The sequence below is a fragment of the Salmo salar genome, chromosome 11 (assembly GCF_965601325.2).
Source record: "Salmo salar chromosome 11, fSalSal1, whole genome shotgun sequence".
In the NCBI taxonomy this organism is placed as follows: domain Eukaryota; kingdom Metazoa; phylum Chordata; class Actinopteri; order Salmoniformes; family Salmonidae; genus Salmo; species Salmo salar.
This window is the reverse complement of record NC_138301.1, coordinates 112,073,348-112,086,815: the sequence shown is the minus strand read 5'-3', so window position 1 is coordinate 112,086,815 and position 13,468 is coordinate 112,073,348. Positions and strand designations below refer to the sequence as shown.

Below are 13,468 nucleotides of genomic sequence, written 5' to 3'. Positions count from 1 at the left end.
ATGTAGGTGTGTTGGGTCATTGTCCAATAGAAAAACAAATGATAGTCCCTCTAAGCCCAAACCAGATGGGATGGCATATCGCTGCAGAATGCTGTGGCAGCCATGCTGGTTAAGTGTGCCTTGAATTCTAAATAAATCCCTGACAGTGTCACCAGCAAAGCACCCCCACTCAATCACACCTCCTCCTACATGCTTTACGGTGGGAAGTACAAATGTGGAGATCATACGTTCACCCACACTGCGTCTCACACAGCGGTTCGAACCAAAATCTCAAATTTGGACTCCAGACCAAAGGACACATTTCCACCGGTCCATTGCTCATGTTTCTTGGCCCAAGCAAGTCTCTTCTTATTGGTGTCCTTTTGTAGTGGTTTCTTTGCAGCAATTCAACCATGAAGGCCTGATTGACATAGTCTCCTCTGAACAGTTGATGTTGAGATGTGTCTGTTACTTGAACTCTGTTGAATTTAGGCTGCAATTTCTTTTTTATTTTTATTATTATTTTACCTCCTTTTTTATCCCCAATTTCGTGGTATCCAATTGGTAGTAGTTACAGTCTTGTCTCATCACTGCAACTCCCGTACGGACTCGGGAGAGGCAAAGGTCGAGAGCCATGCGTCCTCCGAAACACAACCCAACCAAGCCGCACTGCTTGTTGACACAATGCACATCCAACCCAGAAGCCAGCCGCACCAATGTGTCGGAGGAAACACCGTACACCTGGCGACCTGGTCAGCGTGCACTGCGCCCGGCCCGACACAGGAGTCGCTAGTGCGCGATGAGACAAGGATATCCCTGCCGGCCAAACCCTCCCCAACCCGGATGACGCTGGGCCAATTGTGCGCCGCCCCATGGGCCTCCTGGTCATGGCCGGCTGCGACAGAGCCTGGGCTCGAACCCAGAATCTCTGGTGGCACAGCTAGCACTGCGATGCAGTGCCTTAGACCACTGCGCCACCCAGGAGGATGGGCTGCAATTTCTGAGGCTGGTAACTATAATTAACATATCCTCTGCAGCAGAGGTAACTCAGGGACTTCCATTCCTGTGGCGGTCCTCGTGAGAGCCGGTTTCATCATAGCGCTTGATGGTTTTTGTGACTGCACTTAAAGAAACATTCAAAGTTCTTGAAATGTTCTATATTGACTGATCTTCATGTCCCCCCTACCTTGTCACAACACAACTGATTGACTCAAACGCATTAAGAAGGAAAGAAATTCCACAAATTAAGTTTTAAGAAAGCACACAATAAAATATTTTGATTTGTTTAACACGTTTTTGGGTACTACATGATTACATATGTGTTATTGCATAGTTTTGATGTCTTCACTATTATTCTACAATGTATAAAATAGTACAAAAATAAAGAAAAACTTGAATGAGTAGGTGTTCTAAAACTTTTGACCGATAGTGTATTTTTATTTCCACATAGGTTGGAATAATATTGTGGAAATTATGGTAATACTCTTTTAGTGTATGAGCTTTTCTTTTTTTACATTTCAGCCTGTTTTGGTGTGATGGGGTTTTGGCCTGACTGGGGACATCACTAGGCGATACATTTGTTAATAGAGCAATGAGTTCCAAACCTCTCTGCCACTAAAGGCTAGTTTTCAGTTTTCCCCTCTCCATTCGAACCACTCCCAGACAGTCCTAGCAAGTCAATTGTTGGGGGGGGGGGGGACAGTAAGGTACTTCATTTTTACCCAGAAATGATTTGATGGTGAAATAAAAAAACGTCTGGACTGGTCCATTATTTTCCATCTCGCTGAGCTACTGCGTTGTTTTGCCAATGCTTTGCTTTATTCCTGTTCATCCACACTGCCGGAAGTCGATTTTTGTTGGACCACTCAAAATGGCCTTCAATACTACAATCCAACCCTTTTAAATTAAACTAACAAATGATTTTATAGATAATTATTTGAATGAGAACAAAATGGAATATTATAGGCTGATAAAGTAGTCAACATTTTGTAGTAACAAACATTTGTGCTTGTACTACATGCACGTAATCAGTCTGGGAGAACCTGGATGTCTATACCTAGTCATTTTTGTACAACTGAATGCATTCAACCAAAATGTCTTCCGCATTTAACCCAACCCCTTAACCCCCAATGCTCTTAAACACTGTCCTGGGGTGCGCCACCCCCCCATACACATATTTAGCAGATGTTACTGGAGGTGTAGCGAAATGCTTGTGTTACTAGCTCAGTAGTATCTAACAATTCACAACAATACACCACATCTAAAAGTAAAAGGATGGAATTAAGAAATGTATAAATATTAGGACGAGCCATGTCGGCATGGCATTGACTAAAATACAGTATATACATATGAAATGAGTAAAACAGAAACATTATTAAAGTGACCAGTGATTTCATGTCTGTGTATATAACGCAGCAGCCTCTAAGGTGCAGGGTTGAGTAACCGGGTGGTAGCCGGCTAGTGATGGCTAGTGATGGCAGTCTGATAGCCTTGAGCTAGAAGCTGATTTTCAGTCTCTCGGTCCCAGCTTTGATGTGCCTGTACTGCCCTTGCCTTCTAGATGGTAGCTGGTGACTAGATAGTGAACAGGCCATGGCCCGGGTGGTTGATGTCCTTGATGATCTTTTTGGCCTTCCTGTGACATCGGGTGCCTTAGGTGTCCTGGAGGGCAGGCAGTGTGCCCCCGGTGATGCGTTGGGCAGACCGGACCACCCTCTGGAGATCCCTGAGGTTGTGGGTGGTGCAGTTGACGTACCCGGCGGTGATACAGTCTGACAGGATGCACTCAATTGTGCATCTGTAAAAGTTTGTGAGGGTCTTAGGGGACAAGCCAAATTTCTTCAGCCTCCTGAGGTTGAAGAGGCACTGTTGCACCTTCTTTACCACACTGTCTGTGTGGGTGGACCATTTCAAATTGTCAGTGATGTGTACGCCAAAGAACTTGAAGCTTTGCACCTTCTCCACTGCGGTCCCGTCGATGTGGATGGGTGCGTGCTCACTCTGCTGTGTCCTGAGGTCCGCAATCAGCTCCTTTGTTTTGTTGACTTTGAGGGAGAGGTTATTTTCCTGGCACCACTCTGTCAGGGCCCCCACCTCCTCCCTTTAGGCGGTCTCATCATTGTTGGTAATTAGGCCTACTACTGTTGTCGTGAAAAACAAAACGTGCACCCAGTGGGGGCCCCAGGACAGAGTTTGGCAAACTCTGCGCTAGGCTACCTGCCACCCCTGAGTTTACACAGGCAGCCCAATTCTGACTTTTTTCAACAAATGTGTCTTTTGACCAATCACAGATCTTTTTCACGTTCCTCTGCCCAGGCGTTGCTGATGCATGCCAGATCTTACAACGCCTGGATTTGGTATTTTACATACTGGCTAACAACATCTTATAGCAATCTGTCAGTCGATGTGGCACGCAATCATTAGTTGATGCATGCATCATCTGAGCAGGGGAACGCGACCTTTGTAACTGCTTTGTAGTGTAAACTCATTTGGGCTATTACCCTTCATTGGCCACCTTTTTGACCTTTCGTCCAATGTTGTCACGTCCTGACCAGTAAAAGGGGTTATTTGTTATTGTAGTTTGGTCAGGACGTGGCAGGGGGTGTTTGTTTTATGTGGTTCGGGCTATGTATTTAGGTAGAGGGGTATTTGATTTATTAGTCCAGGGTTTTGGTTATTGTTCTATGTTAGTTTAGTTCTATGTTCAGTATAGTTGTTTGTATTTCTATGTTTAGTTAATTGGTGTTGGGGTCTTCAGTTGAAGGCAGCTGTCTATCGTTGCCTCTGATTGAAGGTCCTATAAATAGGTATGTGTTTTGTCATGGGATTTTGTGGGAGATTGTTGCTGTGTATAGCTTTGTGCCTTACCGGCCTGTTCTTTGTCGTCGTGTTTGTTTTGGTTTTCCTTCTTTGTCCGTTAATAAAAGATGAGTATACATTTTCCCGCTGCGTTTCGGTCTAAACCCTAGGACACCCGTGACAAATGTACAAATCATTGGTTCCAAATAATTAAGTGTGGTTCATGTTTTGCATGTTTTAAAGTAAATTATCTTTGGGAGATTTCTAAACGTGACACTACTAGGGGAATACCATTGTCAGCCAGGTAAATGCCCATCAGATTTTCTCTGACAAATTCCCCTTATTAGAGAAGATTTTATTATCCCTGAGGTGCAATTCATTTTGCAGTACATAGTAAAAACAATAGACACATTAAATACAGCAATATGTGCACAACAAATATACCTCTAAACCAGACAAGAATAGTAAATCCATACCTAAACAGTACACATTGAGGGATTGTATTATACTCAAATGTTGGGTCCCATAAACACAAAACCTACTTCTCTTTTCTCTAGGGGCTGGTTTCCCGGACACAGATTAAGCCTAATCCTTAAAAATCATGTCCAATGGAGAATCTTAATTTAAATAGTTTTTTAGGCCAGCATTAATCTCTCTGGGAATCCTGTCCTAGAAGTTCCAACTAACCATTTGATCTCTTTAACAAGTATATTGTTTACAGTTTAGTAACAGGTTATCCATTATATTGAACAGATACTTAAGTGGCAGCTCTAACAATGAATTATAGTTAATGAGAGGGAAAATACGCGTGTGGACAGGCACAACTCCGATATAAAGTGTTTTTCTCAACGTGGCTGGGATGTCACGTGTCCTGCTTATATCAGTACACTCGTGACAACCTGAACATTACGAAAATGCATATTTGATCAAATAAGACATACGTAGCTAATAAGCAATTACTTTTTTTGTTAATCAAATTCGAAACTCCTATTGACCTCCAGCAAAAACGACTCGCTTGGTGAGCGAATAAATAAAAAAAATGCCACCTGCTAGAGAAGACAGAATTTGGGCCCAGTTATGCTTCGCTTCGCCTCTTCCTCTCTGGTTGAACTGCTGCAGACGCTTAAGATATTGTAGTTCCTTTGTGTGTTAAATAAAATATGCCATCAACAACTGCTGACGCTGATCAAGTCAGCCAATCAGAAATCATTTAATGAAACCAAACTGTCCAACCTGAGTTTATTTTATGTGTCAGGGACTTTCCTTGAATTTGACCAATCTCAATTTCGCTTCTCCTCGGACAGGTTATAAATTGTGTTTGTTTTGGGTGAGCCATTTCAGATTGAAACCCCCTTTAAAAGGTTGTAACAGAGAGACTGCTACAGGATGTCTGAGTCACAGAGACAGCCCCTCATCGGAGCTTCCAGCGAGCAAACCGCAATTCATGTAGGAACTACAGCAGAGTAAGGAATATTACATACCTTTTCTCTTGTCAATGTCTTTATTATCATTTTCTAACATTTACAGGGTAATTTCAAATAAGTCGTTTTATGTAAAAAAAATATATATATATATATATATATTCCCAGGGGAAAGGAAGCAATGATCAAACTGACAAAAATGTACTTTTTTTTTTGCCAAACTAAAAAGCATGATCATCAGTACAAAGCTGGCCAAACGCCTATCTAGATATACAAATTGTTGAGCAGTATTAGTTTTAATCTGTGATTACATAAATTGTGTATATATACGCTGATAGATTTTATCTTTGTTTTAATGTGATTTAGAATCTAGATAAATTCCTTAAAACTTAAAAAGGGTGTCTGCCCAGCAACCCCTGACGTCATAATTTTGTTGTGAAAATAATTGACGTCATAAAGAAGGCATGATTTAGTATGGTCTAGTAATTGATTCAAATATTTGTTGTTGTTGCCACATACACATGTATATTGATTACTGTAATAGCGGAATTATACGAAAAGTCCCATCCATCAGACTTATAACAAAGCAATAAAGTATCCATCATGTTCTCAATTTCTATATTCTGTCTCCTCACAGTGGGTCCAACAAGAGGGCTTTCAAGATAGCTGGTTTCACCCTGTTGGCCTGCCTGCTCATTGCTGGTCAGGCTCTGACGGCCTACTTTGTCCTGGGCCAGAAGAACGACATTAAAGACCTGCAGGAAGAGAGCCACTCCCTGAAGAAGGAGCTGAGTCAAGGGCACGCTGGTGAGACGATATGCTCCCCTCAGGACCTGGTCCTGTAGAGTTCTAGTGTTAGCTAATGGCTATCAGAGCTACACCCTTTATTTGGAGCCTTTTGAACGGGAAATGAGTGAACTACCACTCAAAATGATACTGTATCTTATGTAGGCTAAACTTAGTAAATTTATAAGAAAGTTTCTCTCTTTCTGTCTACAGCTGCTGTCCCCATGAAGCTGCATGTGCCCATGAACACCATGCCATTGCTGATCGATGAGTCTGCTGATGAGGTCAGTCTTCAGCTATAGAAATGACATGTTAAACCATGATTAGCATGCTTAGCAGTCTCTTGAATATGTCTTTATTCTCAGTTCTGTCTTTCGGCTTCCTTTTTCAGGGGACATCTACCCAAGGGCCAAAGGAAGGTATGAAATGTTATTCATTGACATTTCAACTGTCATGCCAGTAAACCCCCCTTTCAAAGCTCCCCCGCCCCCTCTTTATCTCACTTCCTCTCTCATCACATAACATGTAGGTATCTTTCATCCACACCAGGTTCTGCCACCCAGTGTCAGCTGGAGTCAACAGGGTTGAAGCCAGCGAGTATTCCATCCTTCCGACCCCAGTGTGATGAGCAGGGCAACTACCTGCTCCAGCAGTGCTTGGACACCACACCCCTTTGCTGGTGTGTGGATGCCAGTGGGAAGCAGCTCTCTGGCACCGTAACCAGTGGGCCTGCTAGGTGCGGCACCACATCCGGTAAGATCCTGTTTGAAGTTGATTATTCATTTTGAAGTTGAATATAGATGGATATTCGTTTAAAAAAAAAATTATACTCAGATGTTGGGTCCCATAAACACTAGACCCACTTCACTCTTTTCTACTTTAAGGACTAGTTTCCCGGACAAAGATTAAGCCTTATCCTTAAAAAGCATGCTCAATCGAGAATCATCCATAGGAATAGTTTTTTTAAGTCCAGGTGTTATCTTAATCTGTGTCTAAAAAAACTGACCCTAGAAGTTCCAACTAACCATTTGATTTCTTGAACAAGTGCATTATTTTCAGGTTTAGTTGCATCAGAGACAAGATATTTTAGTTCCCCTTTGTGTTCAAGAAAATCTTCCACGAACAACTGATGATGCTGATCAAGTCAGCCAGTCAGAAATACTTAAATGAAACCAAACAATTCCAACCTGAAGTTCCCTTATGAATCAGGAATTTTCCTTGGACCTGACTAGTCTGTTTCCCTTTCTTCAGAGAAGATAGATATTAACGATTTTTTTGTGTGAATTAATCCATTGTGATTAATGCTCTTAGATTATGAAGTATTCATACTAGGGCTGTCAGAGTTAATCCGTTAACTCAAATTAACTTTTTGTAATTTTAGGGCACTATTTATTTTATGCAATAATTCGCAGTCTGAAAGCATTGAAAATACACTGAAAACATCCAAAATACATAATCTATTCAGCTAAAAACAGTGCGATGTCAAAACAAGTTACATTGAGGTTAGATTTTGTTTACCATTATTTAGAACAAAATCAAGATGTCAATATTCTTGTAATGCTTTTTGTATTAAAAAAAATGTAAGCAAATTATGAATTTGCGATTAATCACAGCAAATCCAGCGATTAACTCTTATAATAGTTTGACAGCCCTAATTCACATCCATTTTTACTACCTTTTGCAGCACTCAATCATGTGATGGCCATACCTGATGTGATGCTGAGTGGTAAGTACCCTTGTGGCATGTAATTTTCCAATAAAATAGGAAGCAATTAGTCGTTGACCTTCAAGTATCGTCTGACTACATTTGTATGCTGTAAGGAACTATCTGGCTATTCTGTTGGTAATGTACATTTCTTTATTTACAGATGAGTAAAAACCCGTGAGCTGTGAGGACCAGTAAAACTGTCCCACTAGACATCATATCTACATTTAAGCACTTCCTTTCAGAATGCCCTGATTCTGTGGACATTCTAGATAATCCAGCACGTGGATTTGGAAACTAACAAGTTCTCTTTTGTTGTATTTTCTTTATGGGTCTATTTAATTAATCTAGGATTTTGATATAATAAGGCCAGGTGTACTAACTGCTGCTCACTGCTAACCATAAAACAGATTAGGCCAACCAAGGTGTAACTGTCATTCTAGCTAATAAAATAAAGTCAAAATAAATGCCACTGAAATGAAACACTTTATTTAAAGGGCTGCCATATAATTGAAGTTTCATACCATTTCAAGTGTACAAACCAAAGCAAAAGAAAATGCACAGCTACATTTTGTCACAACAAGAACAAACATCACTGACATAGCATACCTCATGTATGGAAAACCAATTATAAATGATCTGCTATTGGTGATTTCTCATTTCACTGTGAGATTAAACCCATATAGATTGCATGTTAGTGCTGAGAACATTAATAACTGTGAGCATCTCATTCTATTAGGCTCGCCAACATCTGTCAGTCTGGTAACAATGGCAGTGGTTTTCAAATCTCTCCTCTGGCATTTTTAAAGTTTAGTTGTTACTCTGAAATAGCACACCTGATTCTGATTCACCTATTCAATGGCTTGATGATTAGTTGAACCAGGCGTGCTAGCTGTGGAATATTTAAAATACATGGAATGGCTGGGGGTCCTAGAAGCTAGGTTTGAAACCCCCACCTGAGCTAGGAGACTACAACCCACTGAGGACAATATCATTAACCTAATAGTGCATGGCTCAAGATTGGGCCTAGTAAACAAGTATTGTGGTAAATCAGAAACTTCTCCCATGTAGTTTGTTCTGGCTGAGAAGGCAGTACTGAACATTAATAGAATTGCAATGCTTGAGCCAGATGTCCAGGGTTATATCAGTTGGTATATGGATTTACTTTGCTAAATCACAGGAACTCCTGCCAGGACCACCTGACCAATATGGATGCAAACTGTAGGTCGATAGTTCCCCTGTAGAGGTCACTGTGCACCATTATATAGACTGCATTGTGATGTACTCAGTGTACAGAACTATCAACCAGACAAAAAAAGACTGGTCTACTAGGAGCAGGTCAATATGGGTTTACATTGACCTACAAGTCAAAACATAGGCAGAGAACTTGCTAGGGACAGATTTGTAGATATTAAGATATTAACATAATATTCTCATGGTCATGTTTAACATATGGGTACTACAGTATGTTGTAAATATCATTTGGGTATAACAAGGTTGGATGGTTAATCTACAAGCAAGACCAAATAGAAAGCTGTCCTGAGGCAAAGAAAATCTCCCCCTATAAAGCACCCACTTCCATCAGTAAAATCCCCATTGCATAAAATAAGAACATTATCTTTCCAGTTAATATTAAAATATATATAAGCCCCTGAGGAGTATTGCACACATTGCAAGAGATGATTGTAAAGACGTGATGCATAATTCAAGCAACCATAATGTTTTTTTCTAAATTTCTCCACACAAACATAATTTTTCTGAATTCAGTACCATTGTGCAATCTAAAACTGAAGGCTGTGGAGTGGAGTAGTTCAATGGATCTTTTTTAGGGGGCAGGTTTATTGGTTCAGTGATCCATCTTCTCCCCCAGAACCAGGGCTGCTATTTGCCGGGTCCTTTTAGAGTGTTGAAAAAGTCTTTCAGGGTTTGCTCAATGTTGGGCACGCCAAAATTTTGAGCTGCAAAGATACCTGTGCAAGTCCCAAGGATCACGCCCAAAACCGCAGCGGATCGCAGCCTAGACACAATATATCCTGCCAAGAAGCCCTTAAGGAAAGGAGAGGCCAGCACACTGCCACCCTGGAACAACAAAAAGTCACCCTCATGTTTGAAACACACAACAAACAGGTATGATTTTCTTCTAAGCCCATCTGACAGTTTGACAAGATGTATGGAAAACATGTACTCTTATCTGCACATATACAGACCTGCTCTATAACACCTACAGAAAAGTGAGGGGTTGTATGAGGTCATGTTTGCGTCAAAGCAGCCAGAGGCCTGTGTGTGTGTCAGACATCTGACCTGTGGGATCCCAGCCTGTACTTCCTTCTCCACACGCCGCTGAATGTCCTCTAGCTGGTCCTTGAGCTCTGCCAGGTCCTTCAGTGGTCTCAAGGGGTCCTGTTGTAATACATGTCAAAGGTCAATTACGATACATATCAAACAGGATTTCAGTTAATATATTGCATCTTCTATAAATAGGCGTGGTTGGTCATACCCTGGGTGGCTACTGATAACTGAAAGAAAAAAAATCTACAATGACAATATTAAGAGAATAAAACAGAATGCAGTAATTATTAGGACCAAAATGTGAGCCTCAAAACAAGAAAGTAGGGCCAGCCCGCTCGCCCATTAGGCAGGATTATGCGATTAACCAGGGCGGCATTTTCTGTGCTAAACTGACCAACACTCACCTGCAACAACATAAAACCTCTCATATTTCTGCCGAGAAACAATTACAACAATTTCTGTCAACCAGTGGCATATGGGCTTTTTAGGTGGGCGCTGACACTACCCTGTGATAAAACGTGCCCACTTTGTCAAAGGCGCAAAATATTTTGCTTGTCTATTTCCAGGCCACGGTTGGAGATGCGCATCGCTGCGGCTGTCCAACGTTCCGTCAATTTTTTTTTACATAAATCATGTCGCATATACAGCCTATGGTAGAAATAATGCGGTCTTTTCTGTAGCATACATGATGGAGATAAAATGTATGACAATGTAATGCGACAGACTTTTCACATCATGCAGGTTTCTCCGATCAAATAGCCTAACCTAAATGGCGTCCAATCAAATAAACAAATGCACTGCCATGTTAAACAACATATCCTAAAAATGGGCCAGGTCAAAGTAAAATGGACAATCAGGATACTCACAACTGCTCTCCAGGAGATTCACCCCGTGGGCTAAATTGTCATGATCAGTGGTTTAAAGTTCGCATCCGTATATTTTTGATAAACTGAACTTGAGAATCTGAATTTCCGCTGTGTAAACACATTGATTATTTTTGCAAATAGGCTCTGCTTAACTCCTGATAAAATTAACTGGGTTGCTGATATGCCGAATTGAAATAGCGAAATTGATTAGTAACAGAAATCAGGACTAATAAAGCCAATGCAACTGCCTGTTTTACAAACCGTAAGCCTACCACATAGGTGGGCATTCATAAAATTCCATTGTAGACTACACCCCAGTAAGCACGGACCAACGCCAGCGTCTTTCTTTGGTGCATTCCAGACGGGCCTTGACGTTTATGTTTGGTAAAAATTTTGTTCGGTCTGGACCAATCTTAATTTGGCCCAAACATAGACTTCACAGAAGGTTGGTAGCACCTTCATTTGGGAGGACGGGCTCGTGGTAATGGCTAGAGCAGAATCGGGAGTTATTTCAAATACATGGTTTCCTGGTGTTTGATGCCATTCCATTTGCACCATTACAGCCATTATTAGGAGCCGTCCCTCCCCTCAGTAGCCTCTTGCGATGGACGTCCATGTTTGGTTCAGATTTGGTCTGGTCTGAATTTGGTCCAAACATAGACGTCTATGAATTAGGTATTTTCAACTTTCATTCAAACTGAAATTGAACCTGAATTCACGTCTGGAAAAATATGTATTTTCAACATCTGTAAAATACCTATTTCAACTTCCATTCAACCTAACTTCGACGTCTGGAAAATACCTATTGTAATGAAACAGGCAGGGAGCAGGTCTCGAACCCTCGACCTTCTAGCCCGAAGTCCAGCGCGCTATCGACTGTGCCCCCAAAAGCATGGTCGAGCGGCAGAGTCGACATCGGCGCTTATAAACCCAGCGTCGTTTCAACGTCATTTTGCTTACTGGGACTATTCTAGTTTGTCTCACCTAGTGCAGCAGAACCGCCCAAAAATACTCCATCCAAATCTTCTAATTGTTACTGTCACATTACCTATATTGTAAACGAAATCCATTATTCGGCGATACTAATGCTTGTTAATGTGGTTTACGTTACTGTTTTACTTTCTTGATCGACTATTGATTACTCTAGACTAGTGTACACGGCACAACTTTGACAGCTCATGGGAATTCTAAAGGCCATAAATGTGTCTTATGAGTATCGTGTTTCTATTCTTAGTTCTTACAGACATCATACCCAGCATCGTAACGGCAGCAGACGCCTAATGGACCAGTAAATCAGGTTGCTGATACGAATGTAATGTTTAGTTAGCTAACATTAGCTAGCTAGTAGGCTAGCGTGACAGCTCTTCCGCAAAAACATAACGTGACCGTGGTTTTGCTAGCTTTATCTACATTGAACAGACCTGAAGGTAAATAACGTTAATAAACAAGTGCTACAACTGCGAATAAAAGCTCAGATTTTAACTTCCCAATTTATGGCACTAACCTTGTCGTTCGCCATGTCTTCAAATCAATGCTCCGTCAGTCTATACCACTGACTTATGACTGGGTTCGATTTTCTTTCCTGCTCGAAGACATTGTTATTTATTTTAATTTAACCTTTATTTTTATCAGTCATAGAGTCCAAGGTATATTTTACAAATGAGCCATGAATTACAGAAGTTACAAAATGCAAGCAGAAAGAAAACAAGGGCATAAAAACAAACACATTCATCAAGGTATTCAATAAGCTTTCTGAATTGCCATAGAGGCACTAAAACATCCTCTCAGAATGCCGTATTCTGGAAGACGGTAACTCAAATCAGTGCCGACTGTTTTTACTCTGTTTACTTGCTACATCGGTGTTTCATTATCTTTACAATGTGTCAATATTTTATATCTTGCTAGCTTCATGACATGCCAGTGTAACAGTGTAGGTTCCGTCCCTCTCTTCACCCCAACCTGGGCTCGAACCAGGGACCCTTGCACGCATCAACAACTGACACCCCATCGCGCCACAAAAGCCGCGGCCCTTGCAACGCAAGGGGAAACCCTACTTCAAGTCTCAGAGCGAGTGACGTCACCGATTGAAACGCTATTAGCGCGCACCACCGCTAACTAACTAGCCATTTCACATCGGTTACACCAGGCGTAAAGTCAGCTTGTTTTATTATTAGTGAAAATCAACTGATTCGAAACAGACTTTTTTGAAACTAGGGCAAATTTGTATTTGCCTACCCAACTCCTTGCTCTGGCCTAACGCTAAGCCACGTTCACGGACGTAAGTTTCTTCTCAAACAATGAAGTATGTCGCAAACCAGAGATATTAAAGAAAGGAGGAGATAGTAATCCTATAGGCAATGAATTGACGAACGTGTAACGCCCCACCCATCAGACCGTTGACCAGTCGCGTTCACGTTGTCATGCTGCGTCACGCCTTTGCGAAGCTAATCGTCACTCAATCCGTTCTCAAATGCCGCGTTCAAAACAACTGGGAACTCAGAAATCTCCGACTTCTGACTTCAGTGCATTCAAGACAACTAGGAACTGGGAAAAAACCGAGCTCCAACTTGGAAATATATTTTGAACAGTCATCCAACTCAGAATTCCAACCCGGGAACTCAGGC

General features: G+C 41.4%; 2 protein-coding genes across 2 annotated transcripts; one reads left to right on the top strand and one right to left on the bottom strand.

The window, feature by feature from the left end:
• Nucleotides 1-4,933: 4,933 nt before the first annotated feature.
• Nucleotides 4,934-8,161, top strand: cd74b (CD74 molecule, major histocompatibility complex, class II invariant chain b). Its single transcript, XM_014129556.3, has 7 exons — nucleotides 4,934-5,240; nucleotides 5,836-6,005; nucleotides 6,198-6,268; nucleotides 6,376-6,403; nucleotides 6,534-6,737; nucleotides 7,669-7,710; nucleotides 7,853-8,161. Exons 1-7 carry the CDS (start codon nucleotides 5,164-5,166, stop codon nucleotides 7,858-7,860), a joined length of 600 nt encoding a protein of 199 aa, XP_013985031.3. The 5' UTR covers nucleotides 4,934-5,163; the 3' UTR covers nucleotides 7,861-8,161.
• A 928-nt stretch (nucleotides 8,162-9,089) lies between these two features.
• On the bottom strand, nucleotides 9,090-13,192 carry LOC106563731 (SLC35A4 upstream open reading frame protein). Its single transcript, XM_014129558.3, has 4 exons — nucleotides 13,080-13,192; nucleotides 12,349-12,426; nucleotides 9,991-10,089; nucleotides 9,090-9,768 (listed from the first exon to the last, which is right to left on the bottom strand). Exons 2-4 carry the CDS (start codon nucleotides 12,361-12,363, stop codon nucleotides 9,571-9,573), a joined length of 312 nt encoding a protein of 103 aa, XP_013985033.3. The 5' UTR covers nucleotides 12,364-12,426; nucleotides 13,080-13,192; the 3' UTR covers nucleotides 9,090-9,570.
• Nucleotides 13,193-13,468: the final 276 nt, after the last annotated feature.

Bases quoted from the DNA above. Each gene is read 5' to 3' on its own strand.
- cd74b (XM_014129556.3), top strand. From the start codon at position 5,164: ATGTCTGAGTCACAGAGACAGCCCCTCATCGGAGCTTCCAGCGAGCAA. The intron at 5,241-5,835 runs GTAAGGAATATT...GTCTCCTCACAG, and splicing joins CATGTAGGAACTACAGCAGA to TGGGTCCAACAAGAGGGCTT. The intron at 6,006-6,197 runs GTGAGACGATAT...TTCTGTCTACAG, and splicing joins GCTGAGTCAAGGGCACGCTG to CTGCTGTCCCCATGAAGCTG.
- LOC106563731 (XM_014129558.3), bottom strand. The intron at 9,769-9,990 runs GTCAGATGTCTG...TTGTTGTTCCAG, and splicing joins TACAGGCTGGGATCCCACAG to GGTGGCAGTGTGCTGGCCTC.